Source organism: Chelmon rostratus, chromosome 11 (assembly GCF_017976325.1).
Source record: "Chelmon rostratus isolate fCheRos1 chromosome 11, fCheRos1.pri, whole genome shotgun sequence".
Taxonomy (NCBI): Eukaryota; Metazoa; Chordata; class Actinopteri; order Chaetodontiformes; family Chaetodontidae; genus Chelmon; species Chelmon rostratus.
In genome coordinates this window covers 1,098,687-1,114,517 of record NC_055668.1, presented here as the reverse complement: position 1 = coordinate 1,114,517, position 15,831 = coordinate 1,098,687, and the positions used below count along the sequence as shown (strand labels likewise).

Genomic DNA, 15,831 nt, shown 5'->3' with positions numbered 1-15,831 from the left:
AACAGTAACCTCAACACCTCCTCAGTACAATTCAATACGATACACCACAAACTACAGCCTCCACAATCGCTGCTACTGATTAACTCTAGAATACACTAATCTAGTTAATGTGTCAACCTATGCATTGGTACATTTGTATTGATTACTGTATGTATGTGAATAGTTGAGAATAGATCCAATTATGATGAACTGAGCTGAAAACAATGATCATGAAAAAAAGTGGAAATTTCTTTGTTTACAATCCATATTCAACAACTTTTTTTAGCCATTATAAGCTTTCCTATTTTTGTGAATACTAATGAACAATGGAACATCTTTTATGCATGTTACCTATGATCCAACTGCACTTTTTCTCAACCTGAGCATTTCTTGCCACTTTGTATTGCAAACAGCTGACAGGATGTTTATTCACTACCAGCAATTTGGCAATTTTGATCTGCTGTCCTCCTGGCCACATTTTTTTAACTAGCAAGCAAAATGACAAATATAAGTACAAAAACTTTGAAAAGGAAAAAGAAAGTTCCTGCACACTGAATGTTAGCTCCCTAAAAACTAAAAAAAAATCTCTTTTCACAGCTTTTAATGCTTCTCCCCAAGGAGAGTAATCAAGTGCATACAATAATTAAAGAACAGTAATTGGTTGATTGGTTGCTGATTGGTCAAGCTGTGTGGTGTGGATACAGTTATATGAAATACTTTGGTCCAGTGATCTCTGAAAGGCACACGTTTAAAGATGAAACGTTTTCTTCAACATTTTAAGCAGTAATAGTGTTATTTGTGTTTTGTACAATTTTATAATAAAAATGATGATGCAAATTTCAAAGCTTTGTAGATACTCTGACTGCTCAAAGCTTGTCTCAACAATGAGCAGACACAGCCTCCTCTAAGCAGCTAACTAGCTCTCTGAAAATTACAATAACTGTTCAGAAAGCAGGAGAAGGCAATAAGAAAACAGCATAATATTATTATGTAGTCATTTCCTCAGTTTGTAACAAAATGAAGAAATGGCAGTTGGCAGGAACAGTGGAGGTCAGGCTGAGGTCTGAGAGACCAAAAAGACAAGGAAAGGAAATAATTTGTGTTGCAGCCAGTGTCACAGGAAATGTGCATTCTCAGTAATCTGGTAAATATATACTGATATATTTTTTACTCTCATTGTTTTTCAAAATAATAGATATACAGTAGTAAATATAAGTAAATATACATGTATAGAAAGAACCATAGATGCTGATATTCCTTCATATTACAAATCCTCAGAGTCAGAAAAACTGCATAAAGAGTGAGGCAGTATATATGTTGATGTTTATGTTCTGATTGGATGTTTCCTCTCCTGACCTACAGACATTTATTGTGAGGAAATCAACCAGCCTGCAGAGGAAAGTAATATCTCTGCGCATGGACAAAGACTCTGCAGTTCCCATCAAAGACTTCCCTGTCAAGGAGAGCCAGTACAGTAAGCATCTGGGAACCCATCCTTCATGTGTTTTTTCTTTGAAATGCATGAATCTGGCTGTTTTTAGGTTTCTATGTCCTCCTCCAGCAGCACATTAGAAAATGGAGTGATGTGATCATTCTTAATGGGAAGGTATGTCTGTGTCACCTTCCAGGTTGCTGTGATTGTTGGCAACAAAAGAAATTAATTTCAAATGTCAATAGCATCATAATCAATAAACAACATTCTATACTTAGGCAAATATATCTGTAACACCAAACGCTCCTTAGAGTTCAGGGTTGGGAATAAGAATGTAAGAGAGCTTGCTGGAATGCTGAGTGTAAGTGGTGGAAAACGAAGCTGCTTGTTCACCTAGAAATCTTCAAAAAAGCACTTAGGACCTATAATGACAACCTGCTAAACCCAACAAGATCAATCCCTGCTGAGCTTCTCTTGACAGCCTCTTCCAAGAATAAGTCTGATTTAGAAAAAAAAAATCATTTTTACCTGCTGATGGATCTGGATCTCTGCACCTTTACATCATCACCTACTACTACATCTACAGCAGCTAAGCTGCTCCACCTGTTCCATTGTCCCAGCTCCTGCAACATTGGTCAACTGTGTATTCCACAGTCTGTCACATGGTTAATTGAATATTATGAACAGATCTTTATAATCAAGACTCTTTCCTCTTCCCTCGAGCATATCAATATTACACCAGTACTGAAAAGAGCTATAAAAGGCTGTCTGCAAACAGCTGCATAGTTACCCATCTTTCCACAACCGGTTTGATTTGTATCAATCTGGCTTCAGGGCTAACCACAGCACTGAAACAGCTCTCATAAAAATAATTAATGATGTAAAGATCAGCAGCACTTTGCCTGGAGCTCAGCTACACCTAGAGCTACATAGAACGTGCTGAAGACAACTTTGAAAGCATAACTTTATGTATGTATGTCAGTATTTATTTATTTATTACAACACACCAAACTGAGCTACATATTCACTACACACTAATTCCACCGTTCTTTTCTTCTTTCTTTTCTGTTTTTAGTTGCCTCAAAAACGAGATTTTTGTGAAGCTTTAACCAAACATGTCACCTCTCTGAATGTGTGGTGTGTTCCTCTTGCACCTGTGTGTATTGACTGTGTCAGTCAGCACCAGACTGGAGTTTCCAAATGCTTACTGAGAGTACATGCTGTGTGTGAATCACTGATGAACCACTGTAGCATTTACTGCCTAATCCTGTTTTGCTGACAGCTGATAAAACCTGTTAATTGAGAGTCGATCATGTCTCTCTTATTTTTTTCTTAAAGTAAGAATTTCCATCCATCCATTATCTATACACCGCTGAATCCTTTTCAGGGTCACGGGGGGGCTGGAGCCTATCCCAGTAAAGTAAGAATTTCTTTAACACAAATAGATTTCTCAAGAATTTCAAGAATTTCTCCATTTAAACCTCAAAGTTTTAGAAGTGTGCGTGTGCATAAAGAAATTATGTCACATTGGAAATTTCCTGGAAGAACAATCAGTTGCAACACCAACAAACTTTGTAGTAGTATGATGAGAATCTTAATTTATCGAGTTATTCTTACAGTCATTCTTTACAGTAATGTATGGAAGGCTGATGTTGTGAATTTGATCCTATTTTGAATGGGGATAGGGTTAATTTAATGAGAGATGTAATCTAACTGGAATTATACAGTTGTTTTTGCTCAGAACACTCAGTAAGACACACGTAAAATTATTATGCTTGGAGACAGGAGTGGTTTCAGTTTTATTGTGCCTTATTTTGTACCCAGATTAGAATGCCATTCACTGAGCAACAAGTATTGAACAAACTAAAAGCTGACCTGCTGGTGGCACGACGTGAAACTGGAAATATGTATCAAAATTTATGCCATCCCATCCAACATGTGTCAGGATATTTGCTAAAAAAACAAACAAATTCCAGTCTTATCCAAAGTGGTGGACTAACTCAGTGGTCCCCAACCTTTTTATCACCGTGGACCGGTCAGCGCTTGTCCCCGGGAGGGGAGGGGGTGTACGTAGATTCTTTATATTGTAAATATAATAATAAATGTAAATCAATGTGGGCTCGTATGCAACTTTATTAGCAGCTTCCTCGTAACATTGCGCCAACAACATAACATGGGTATAACATCGAAGTCTCTGGTAACATCCTCTCTGCCCCCTAAATAAATTATAAAAAAATTCACGTGGAAAAATAAATAAATGACAAGAGCCAGCAACTCCACATTTCTGTCTCTATTATCTAAATATACACAGACAACATTTGTATTTATTTTATGATAAAACACTTCATGAATGTTATTTTTGAACAGCTGAAATAAAGTTGCCAGTTTGAACCGTCAGATCAGGCTCTCCTCCTCTCCCCCCTCCCTCACCTCCTCTGTTAGAGAGCCGGTCATATGATGCAGAGCGGCTCGGTGTGTGGGAATCACCTGTCGACAAATCCATATTTCCAGTAGGACTCCTGGTGTTGTCTGTTAAAAGCTTCTTTTTCTTGGAAGTCGTCGGCTCTTCTTCTGTCTCTTCGCTGGGTCTTTTCCCCTTCGCAAAGAAACTTTCCAAACACGTCTGTTTTTTACTCATTTTGCGAGCTTGTGGGTTACATTTGAGCGCTCTAGTGACATGTACATTCAAAGGCTGTTTGGGGGGCTGTCAGCATCAAAGCTTGTTCACAGTTTGTTCCTGTATCACCACGGCGGCAGACTCAAGTGTGTGCTATGTTGTTTTATAGTGAAATGTTCGTCCTGACATTGCAATGTTATTATGTGGTAGATTGTGTTTCTATAACGCAAATGATGTCAGCATCTAATATCCTTTTGAATATCACCACTGGAGAAGACTGAAGAGTAGAAAGAAATATGAATTTCTGTTTTACTGTATGTGACTCATTTTACTCAGCAACAACAGGGTCTGTTTGAACTTGTGTGCTACAATGGAAATGGTTGCTGTGAGTTGTATGGAGTTTTTTGCCAGATATCGGGACATATTTTGTGCAGGTTTGTGCTGAAGTTTGCTGTCTTATATTCCAAACTGCAAATGTTACTGTAACATTAGTGTTGGTAATGTATACACTATATGAGTACTAACATAATGAAAACTGCAGAGAGCACAAAAAGCTTCAGTTTTTCAGCAGAAGTGTGCACATAGCTCCAGCATCACAAACAGTCTCTTATGTTTCTGTAATATTGTATCTATAACATGATCAATGTCTCAGATGTGTTTGATTATTATGAAATTATACAAACCAATGGGCTGAAAGATGTGAAAAGGTTCTGCATAGCTGAGAGAAACTTTTCACACAAAAGCCTGTTAACCCTACACACACCCTGATCTTACACACATTAGTTCCGTGCCAGAAGTCTTGACTGTAAGCTGTTGTAGTTGTGTGCCAGGTTGTGAACAAAGCAAGTTCTCTGTCAGTGGATTACCGACAACATGCTTGCATATGTTTTCTCTTCCAGATCTATTAAGCAACTATTTGAGTCCACATGGACAAAGCGGTCACCACCACAGTCATTCTTGTTGCTATTAATTCCATTTATTTATATGAGACTTACAATATGAGTGTGATGCTGTTATCCTAAGACGACTTCAGGTTAATGTTGAGATTATAAAGATGAAGTTAACCATTCCTTTCCATACATTGCCCCCCCCCCCCTTTTCCTGTCTTTCTTCAGCTGCTCTATCACATAAAGGCAAAAAGCAAGCAAGCTAAGCCAAGGCAAAAAAAAACTTGATTTAGCTGTTGTGCTTTGTTTATTTCTTCTTTGCCCTTTGTGAATGAAAAATTTTAAGCATGATGCGTGGTCATTGGTTCAGAATGATTTTATATCTTACACATTATTACGATTTTTGCTCAAAAGTCACAGGGTACATTTATTTAATTCAGATTAAAGAAATGACCAAGATGTCTTTTTGAATGCTCTTGCTCTGACATTTGCCTGTAGTGCTCATGTTGTTCTGTGCTCCTACAGCTTTCTCCTTGGAAGGATCAGGCCTGAGCTTTGGAGACCTTTTTCGTCTGGTGGCTTTTTGCTGCATCAGCAGGTGAGTTCATCATTCAGACTTATGATTGATGATTACAGAAAGACATGCACACCACACTGATGTGATCCATGTTTCACCTATATGTTTAATATACATATAGGTTGCACCAAAGTCAATTTATGTATTAAATCTATTTAGAACACTGCACTATTATATACTCAGTTCTGATTGGTCAATCACCAAAATTCAGCAGTGTTATCTGTCGATAGACGACCGCCTGCTCAGGAATTCTTAACAGTCATAGACTAAAGGGCCAATCCCTTAATGTACCAAGCTCAATTACAGATTGCCAGCTGATTTGAGAGGCTAAATATGGAGCATTTTCCGGACATTACTTTTAATTTATGTGGAGAGGACAAAACACTTGACTGGAGAATGACGTCCACAGCAACAAAGACAAGAAAAGTAAAGAACAACGCTGGACCGACAGGAGGAGCGATATTAAGGCACAATCGACTTGAGGACACAGAGACTGACCAGACTGAAGCGGAGAGACACAAAGAAACACCAAGAAAAACACAGCATGAGGGATCGACCTGCTAACAGACTGCTGAGTGTAGACAAAACTGGAGACAGATTTTTTAATGTATGACGCTGAATGCAGAAATCAGCTGCTGAGGGACTTTTATCCATCAGTACAAAATAATGGCGGTAAACCAAACTCTGTCTTCAGCTACGTCTCTCTCAGGTCTGGGATATCCCGTCACTTCCCCACATTTGACATGATTACACTAAAAAACTGTAAAGAAATATGTTATCCTGCCTGCCGGCCTGCACACAGTGAGAGGCGGTTGCTACGCAACGTGCTCATCGGGCTTCTATGTCATCCCATCAGGGTTTATTTCTCCATAGGAACCTGCTCACTGTACATTATCCCTTACATATTACACCGGAGGTATTAAATCTTGAAGTGCAGGAGAGTTGAAGAAGAGCAGAGGGAGAGATTTAAGCCGTGATCCACAATGAGTGTAAAGAGCCAAGTTAAAATCAAGATCAAAGTCATAATCTTATCATCCAACATACTCATTGTGTCACTGTGAGTTTACATACAAAATATAGAAACGTACATTTTACAGTCTAGCTCATAGAAATTATTGTTTGTTTAAGGTAGAAAACGGTTCAAGGTTGCAAAACTACAAATCATAACAAAGGCAAAGAAGGAAGTGCCAAGGGTGGAAAAACACACTCCCCAAAATGCTCCACCTTTAACCTTTATCTAAACGAGGAAGGACAGATCCATTTTTAGATGCATACATATTTAGAACAGAAATACATGACTAGTGTACAACTGCTCCATCACACATAACACCAACAGTGCTAGAACTGGAGTCAGCTGTGTCCTATCTTGACTCATTGTTGTATAATTTAAACAGGACACAGGGAGACTTTTTTTGGGGGGGGGTTGAAAGCAGGATTTGGATGTTTGGATTTCAGCATTATTATTAGCAGCATAAAGGTCCTTATAGTACAGTCAGTCTGTCACTGGCCAGCAGTGGCAGATCATTAAATGTGTTACTTACTGATGTATGCAGCAAGTTCACTGTTCTGAGATATTTATAGCTCAGTAATTACTCTCTGGTATTTACTTTCATGCTGTAGTGAGATCAGTTAGCAGATTCTGTGCTAAGGACGTTTGTCTTTAACGCTGCCCTGCTCTTGTAACAAAACAAAAATCATGTTTACATTAAGTGTTACTCACCAGAACACATTGTGTTTGTGCTTAAGGTTTGACAAATGTGCTGAATTCTTTCCTCATAAAAAAAACTGATTTTCAAATCCTGTATTGTTTACATCCGTTTACATGCTAGCGATCATCTTCTACCTGCATGTCTTGGTGTGTCCATGTGTTTCTTGCTGTGTTAATGCCACCAGTGAAATAGTATGAAACCATTGGCAGGACTGTGTATTGTGGCACCCGTGTGCATATGTATGAGTCCTTTTGAACAAGTACATGACAAACATTTAGAGGCAGATCAAAAACACAGATTGGACATTTAAATGACTTACACTATATTTGTACCTTGTATTTATTTATTCAGAATACTTGCATTGTTTCCTACCTACCCAAACTGCCATTTCACTTTTATATTTGCTCAGTTTTAGGTCACTGTCTGTGTCTCTGGTAATCATTATTTCCACAATGCTGCTTCAGTCATTTATCATTTAAAACATCCAGGTTTTCACAGACTATAGGTATAACTTTCAGCTTGCCTGAAGCTTTTGGAAACTGAGTAAAAGCTTTGAAAGGTCTTGTAAAAGACCCACAGGGAGGAGAGTTGCAGGCACATATTACCCTCCATTTCTGCCAGCACCACACACCCAGGCTAAGCCACGCTCCTCTTTTCCAGCACAGTGACTCACTCACTTTAAGGACTAGGCTTTCAGTCCCACCCTCTTTCACTTGTTTTTCCTTCTCTCTGTTAACCAAGTCTTTCTCCACTTCACTCGACCTTTTCTCTTTTTCTTAGGGATGTGTTGCCCTTCACTCTGAGGCTTCCAGAAGCCATTGCTTCAGCCACAACAACTGCTGATCTTGAGGAGGTTGCTCAACTTGGAGCAGGTTTGTTTTCTCATTTCTTTTTTTATGTATGTTTAGGGGAATAGCATGCAGTTGGGAGAATCTGTGGCCGGCTGAAGGTGAGCTATGAAGACGAGACTTCTTCACTCCATTGCACCAGAAAACAACAGAATATAGATAAAAACTTCAAAGAATAAACCAGTAGGTGTGTAAATGTACACTACTGGGTATTACCGTGATCATGCTAAGTAATGAAAATGTAGTGCAGTAGGTCAAGAAGACATGGTAAAATCAGTCCTTGCAGTCAGTGGAAAGTAGGTTAAGCATATAGTAGGTTATGTGTGCAGAGGTAGAGTACCACTGTGCCATTCCATGACTTGTGTTTAATATAAATCTTCCTTACTGCATCAACAGTGACACTACTTGTGTCAGTTTGAAGCATTTGTCGATATTATTCCATCCAAACTGTGGACTTCCCTCAGCGTCTTCCAGATTCAGGAAAGCAGAGTGTTTTCCTCCATCCCACATCTGTTGTGTGTAAAAATTTAGTTTTTTTTTTTCCTGAGTCAAGACACTTGTGAAAGCCATCACAACCACATTCCCCCCCTGCTCGAAGGATGAAATGGCATGCCAGTGCTAAATGACTCACCCCCAGGGATAAAAAAAAAAAAGCCTCTTCCAGGCGCTGAGCTGTGCTGTGCAGCTGAGTATGGACTCAGGTGGGAGGTGGGTGCCTCTGGAACTTTTTCTTTCCCCCCAGCTGTAGAAGACCTTGGCTTTGTTACACTCTTTTTTTCAGTCATTCAGATTTTCGGTCATTTAATCTGACATGTATTTCTGAAGAAGTGTGAGGAAATGTTTATTGTAATAAAAACCATGGTCGTTATGATAAACATCATTTCATTTATGTATAATTTCCTGGAAAGAGCAGACATTATTTTGACTTATACCTGCTTCCTCTAACTAACTCTACAGTGTAGTGTAGTGGTTGTTTGATTTATCTTCCACACCACTTCCCTTTTCATAACCCACTCAGAGTGACCTTTCTGTCCATTCAGGCTCTGACGCAGTGACTCAGCTCTGTGCTATCATTTGCACTCTGGGCTGACTCTGTCAGACTTCCAGTGCCCCTCAGCCTCAGTACTGAATGACACTCAATGAGCGCACCCTCCCTTTAATGTGGTCTGAAACGTTCTACAGACATTTTCTCTTTTTCCCCTCTGTTGTATTCCTCTCTGTGTCTGTCTTTCTTTTATGAAAGGGTTCCTGTCCAGTGAGGTGAGACAATGGTGGTTTTTGTGTGTGTGCACGTAATTGAGAGACAGTGAATAGATCATGTAGAAGGCAGCTCTGACGTACACACGAACATTTATGGCTGGGACTGATGAGAAAAGAGCACTGTTGACTCTGACGTCTTCACAGTGTCATCTTACCTGCTACATGGCTCCACCTGTAATCACAGTTGTGGGAGACAGTTTGTCATCTTTTGTGATCCCTTTTGAATGCCATTCTGTTCATGATAAAATTATCAAGTTTAAGTTTAAATTATTAACTTGAGAAAGGACAGTTTAACCTGCCAGGAGGCCCTGGGGCAAAACTATGGAGCCAGATATACATTCCCCCAACCCAATTTTCTCATATTCCCATAAACTGACTGGTATTTCGACACTGGAGCACTAGTCAGCCCCAGGTACACGATATACACTATGTCAGTTTGTCCTAATTTGATTAAACCTAAATTAAACTGAAATATTAGGTTTCAACCCTTTTGGACCCTTTTCAGTGCTTTGATTGTGCTTTGCTGGCATATTTTTTAAGGGATGCAGTCCAGTCATCAGGATTAGTCCTGGGTCTGATACTGACCTCAGTGAGCGCATCAGGCATCAGCCAGATGTGACTGATTAAATACAACCTCTTTGTGTTTGTTGTTGTAAAATTCTGTGTTAGCACGATCCGTTGCATTCATTCAGTTATCGTAGGCTGCCAACTCAGCTGGTTCATGTTACTATACATAAAGTTATTCTGTTAAGTTCCAGGCAGTGTGGGGCACAGATTTGAAATGTGGGAAAAGAGAGGACTGGTATCTGATTGGAAACTGGTATTGGTACATACTCTGAGTTGAGGTACGGAAATGGTGTTGGGAGAGAAAAAGTCATATTGGTCAGTCAGATAAATAACCACAAACTATTTGCCGCACAGAAGACCTGAGTCCTCTGGGGCCATTTGGACAGTAACTTGCCCAACACTGTTTTACAGTCTTTACTTAGACACATTGGTGGGCAGTATGGAGAATCATGCATTAATCATGTTTACCAATCTGTTAAGTAAACCTGACAGACTCGGCCACATATTAAGATTGTTTACCGTGCAGCTGTAGAGCTACCACAGTTTTCTGACATGGGAGATAACACTTGTTGCATGTTATCACTCAGCTGAAGTGTTGGATGGTAAAATGCAGCCAAATCTACTTCCCCCATTGACATGTTATATATATGTTTGTTTGATACCTGTTGCTGTAAATACTACATAAGCCTAGTGAGATTTGATGATTTAAGTTTCTGAAACATTCCCAGCTACGGAAGATCCAAAGTGAGTGACTTCATGTCCTGTGCAGTGTTAGATATCTATTTTTGGCTCCAATTCAACTGTCATCTCTCTACAAGTTGCCCCTGACTTACCCTTGACTTTCCCAGTTCTAAGCATTACGCCAAACCGCATTCCTCTCTACTCTCAGCCCCAGGTGTAGTGTGCGTGTGTGTGTGTGCATGTGTGTTTGTGCGTGCGTGTGTGTGTGTGTGTGTGTTTGAATACTGCACAGCAGCACTTCGCTGTGCTTTGCACATACTTGTGTGAACATGCCTGTTTGGATGACTGAGTAATCAAAATAATACCACAGATTTAGATGTGTCAAGAAAGACAAATTGGAATTTATCTTTAACAAACATAATATTTTAAAACTATGTAATATTTACAACAGGAATAAGAAAAACAATCACTTCATCTAACAGAGAAGAGAGAAGAAAATATCAATAGATGAGAGAGAAAAAAGAGTAGAATAAGTGGGAAACAGGAAAAGAAAAAAAAACAGAGAGAGACAGACCACGCAACTTCAGCTGAAAGGAAGGGAAGGGAGGTGGGAATACTATGCTAACAGCCCTCCCACACACACGTTAACAGCAGTGAGTCACAACACACATCAAGTGTGAGTAAGGCAGAGAAGCCAGTCAAGTTTGAGCTCGTGCAGGCAGCAGAGTGTCTTCAGCATCAGAAGTGTACACAGTCGTCCACAGAGTGTGAGATCAGCAGCTCGTCTGTGTGTCGCTGAGCTTTGGGATCACAGTGAGTACTGTTCCCCTCTCTTTTTTTCTCTGTAGTTGTGTGAAGGAGCTGCTCTGTCTGGTAATAGTATTCCTCATGTGGTATTGTTCCCACTTTTGTGTTCCTGTCTTGTTTTGCTCTGTCTGGTACGGCTTGGACTCAACGAAGTGTTGTGTTACAGTAGTGCTGTTTTCCTCTCAGACTGCAAATGTAAACAGCAGTGATTTTACACTAACTAGCATTTCTAGTTTATTTTGAGGCTGGTTTTAACGGCAGGATTTGTATTTAGTCATCAGGAGTTGATGATGGGAAAATTTAAGCTGGCAGAAGTTAAGGTAATCATTTTTCAATAAATGTATTTCCTGCAGCTTATTGAAGTACAGAACAGTTTGAATTGAATATATAAATTTATCAGCTACCTAAAGAACAGCAGCAGACGTTTAGCTGACAGTTTCAGTGTTGGTAGGTTTGTAATAGTATACAGACCATTGCTCAATACCAGAGTTTTGCAGGATACAGAGAGGAATTCTTGCTGTTGGAGTTAAGTATTTGCATATGGTCTGTAAGTAATCTGATACACACAAAGCAATATGGCAGAATTGGTCCAACTCACTCCCAACACTGTATAGGGGAAGGAAAAATATTCCTATGGTGTTTGCTATTCCTTTGCCCCAGTCTGAATCTGCAGTCAGGGGCCATGGGGAGAAGGATTTGCACCTCAAGTCTGTTTTAGACTACTTCCACTAATTGAAATATGTAGGTGATGAGTTAGCACGTTTGGTGGAGCTATTTTCAGGCAAATCTTTGTCAAGAATGATGACAGTATTTGTGAATGATTGCTTCCTCTTGTCTGGCGCTGGTGTAATATGCTTGGAAACCTTAATGGTCGCAAACATTGGATTTATCATACCAATGATACTGTGAGGAGGGCCAGTCTCATTAACGTGGTTTTGGTAAAGATCAACAGCTAATAGACTGTTTCCAGTTGGAGCATGCTTGAGTTTATGTTCTCTCTTGCCCTGACATAGACTGTAAATGGACCGTATCATACTAAGACTACAATTCTTCACATCACTTGGCATATGAAACCAAAATAAGATGTGTAACAAAGTGACAGTGCTGTACAGTGCAGTTTATGATGAATATATAATACGTGTACAGTTACTCCTCAATGGTGATGAAAATGAATGCTTTCATACGTGTTTCGTGATCGGCTGAAAGTAACAGAATTGGTGTTAATTGAAGGGGACCTCCATCAATTTTACACATCCAATTTTGCTTCAATCTATTTGAGAGTACTACTGCAAACTACTGCAATGTGGAAAAAAGTTGTATGAAGAGTTTTGTGGCTCCAGGGGGAGCTTGGGTCACTTGAATCAGTGTTGTTTGGGGCTGAAAGTTTGAAAATGAAAAATGTGGGGGTGTGGAGTGAGAAAGAAATGAGCTTACCAGACCTCTGTAGCCCACTCCTCATCTCTCCTTCAGGCTAGAGGCTCCATTTTACATTAGCTGCTACTAGCACACCAGAATCTCAGACTGAACTGTGGGAGGTTTTACCAGGAATAACAAAGATGATATCTCTGATTGTGCTCCATCCATTTCTGTCCTTTTTTAACTGTCCATCGTGATCCAACAGTGATCCAACAAGAGTGCAATGCAAAATCAGTGGAGCACTCTTTTAATTCTCATGTCTAAAAGATGCTGAAAAGGCATCTACCAAATCTATGGTTGAGGTTGGCCAAGCTAATTTTGGCGTCATCTGTATACTGTTTTACTGTTTTGTTGCATTGCTAACTCCACTAACATGTTGTATCATTCCCTGCCCACTTAATACATCTAGAATATTTCTCCCACTGTCTCATACAGGCTTCTGGGACTCTCAGTTGTGCTGCAGGAGGAAGGGTTCAGTCTCCTTGCCGGGAATAGCTGCTCCTGGCAGACCACCTCCCCCTGCCCAGGGACCAGTGTACTTGGCACCCACCCCCCCAGGGGTCCCTCTGCTTCGAACTCGCACCCCAGCTGAGCTTGAGTGTTGCCAGTCCAATGGAGCTCTTTGCTTCATCAACCCCCTCTTCATAAAAGTTCACCAACCAGACAGCATTGACCACACTTCAGATACCTCTTGCACATTAAAGCAAGGCCTGATAGAGGAACCTCTTGGCAACGGTATAGAAACCAACAACAAGGACGACAACAATCAGCTTTCTTATAGAGAGAGTCTTCAGGTTGTACAGAACCTTGGCAGCAACACGGAGCTCGAGGAAGATAGCACTGAAACCAGCAGCAGTCAGAGTGCTGCAGAGATCGCATCACGGTCCCCACCTCCCCGTCCACCCCCACCTCGCTTTGTACCGCAACGCTTAGCCCCTCCTCTCCGACAAAGCAGTATGCCAGAGAAGATCTCTTGGATCAATGTCTCCAAGGAGAAGGTGGACGAGAGAGAAAGGGGCAGCAGCCTGCTTTCTCGTCTGGGCTCATTCAGCATCAGTCCCTCATCCTCCCCTCCAAAGCGACTCAGCATCAGCTCCCCCATATCCATACCCCGGCCCTCCATGCCCATATCTCTACCATCTCTCTCCTCCTCTCCACGTCGGGTCAAGGCCTCACCATCATCCAGCCAGGAGGATGCCCAGTGCCACTTGGCGCTGGAGGAGCAGACTATTGAGAAGGCCTTAATTAGGGCCAAATTGTACAAGTGTAATGTCACCAGAAGCCCGACCCAGGACTCCAGCAGTCCTCCAGACCCTTCGCTGATGACAACAGGCAAGCTGGCAGAGGTGATAGGAGGAGAGGAAGAAGTTGAGGAAAGCACTGGCGGCGGCCAGCGGCTAAGTGACTTGAGCATTTCGACAGATTCCTCAGACTCTCTGGATTTCTCTCAGTCCTCGACCTTCTTCCTTCCTCCTCTGCATGACCCCAGCCCCCCCACTGTGGCTGACTTCAACACCCATCTCCCCCTCTCTCTCCCACCGCCCCACCAGCCTTACTGCAGCATGGAGGAGGACGATGATGATGAGGATGATGAGGATGAAGAGGAGCCTGATTATGGCGTCAGTCTTGAGAGCGACCAGGACCAAGACCAGGACTTGACCATGGTGCCACCGGGCCACCGAACAAAGCGTCGCCCCAGTGCAAGTGCTTTGGTCTTGCAGAAGGCCCTGCGAGGGCATCTGCGCAAGATGAGTGGTGTTTTCAACTCGCTGCTGACGCCCGAGAAGAGGGCGATCCGCAAGGTGGTGGAGTTGTCCAGGGATAGAGGCTCGTATTTCGGTTGCCTGGTACAGGACTACCTCAGCTACATGGGAGAGGGTGCGGGCACCCAGGCTTGGCAGGGCTGCGCTTCTGGCCTGGAGCTTCTGCAGACTCTCCGGCAGTTTATCACTCAGATGAAAAGCTACCTGCGGCAGAGCTCCGAGCTGGAGCCTCCAATCGAGAGCCTCATTCCTGAAGACCAGATCGGTGAGTACCAAAAGAAATCTTTCACTCTCTTAGTTCTATTTTAACACCCTTGTTATTTCACAAGACCTACTAGTAATGGCTTGTACACTGCAAATATAAATGTTACTTCACTCGTGAAACAATGTCACCTGAATGCTTTAATCATAGTGATCGTGGGCTTTGCTGTTGGTCAGCTGTTAGATTACTGCTGACATGCTGGGACTGCTTGAGTGCAATAACTCTATCTTTTAGGCAACTTTTATGACCTCTTCATCAACTCAACAGGAAGGGTGGTGGGAGTCCTTTTTGTGTGTGTTTGCAAATAATTTAGTGATTATTTTTAGGAAGTATGAGGAGAAATAACAGAAACACTATGTCACAAAAATCACGTGTAATGCCGAACCAGCAGTTTCACTTCGATATTTTATCCACGAGGACAATGAAAAACCCATTCTCACACGTTTGCAGCTGGATGTGTATGTATACATTCCTGGTGAAGCAATCATTTTAGTGGACTGCATGTTGTTGTGTATGCTGGTAATTCAGTGTCCTTTTGAAAAGCAAACCTTTTGAAATCAAGTGCAAATGTTGTGTAATTCAATAGTAATATTTGCATTTCCCTTTTATTGCCTTTTATTTTATTCATCCTTTGCATCTTACAATTCTATGACAGTAACATGAAAGGGGGAAACCAAATACAGCCACACAGATACATAGTAAGAGCACACACACACACCTGCCGGAAGAGCGTCTGAATCATTTAGGCCAAGATTCAGTGGCTGCATTAGACTTTGGACGGAGTAACATGTAAACAGAGAGCACAAAGAGGGTTTTATCTCTGGAGGAAGGGGCTGTTGAAGCAACCTGTTTCTACTGGCCCCGTTCAAATAGTTCAGCACAGGAATATAATTATGAAGTCGTGAATTGGGTGAAAAAATGTTCCACTTGATCAGTAGTAATCACACATGAACATTTAAACTGAATGCTGACATTTTCACGTCAGTTCTTTAGCCAGTTTTGTTAGAATGATATTTTTGAATGATA

At 41.2% G+C, this 15,831-nt stretch overlaps 1 protein-coding gene across 1 annotated transcript in view; it reads left to right on the top strand.

Annotated features, from left to right (window-relative positions):
- LOC121613887 (ras and Rab interactor 2-like) overlaps window positions 1–15,831 on the top strand; it is a 48,763-nt gene that overhangs the window by 22,607 nt on the left and 10,325 nt on the right. The window contains exons 5-8 of the mRNA XM_041947584.1: window positions 1,342–1,453; window positions 5,441–5,513; window positions 7,982–8,073; window positions 13,216–14,808. Of these exons, the coding sequence (XP_041803518.1) occupies window positions 1,342–1,453; window positions 5,441–5,513; window positions 7,982–8,073; window positions 13,216–14,808 (1,870 nt within the window). The remainder of the gene's footprint in view (window positions 1–1,341; window positions 1,454–5,440; window positions 5,514–7,981; window positions 8,074–13,215; window positions 14,809–15,831) is intronic.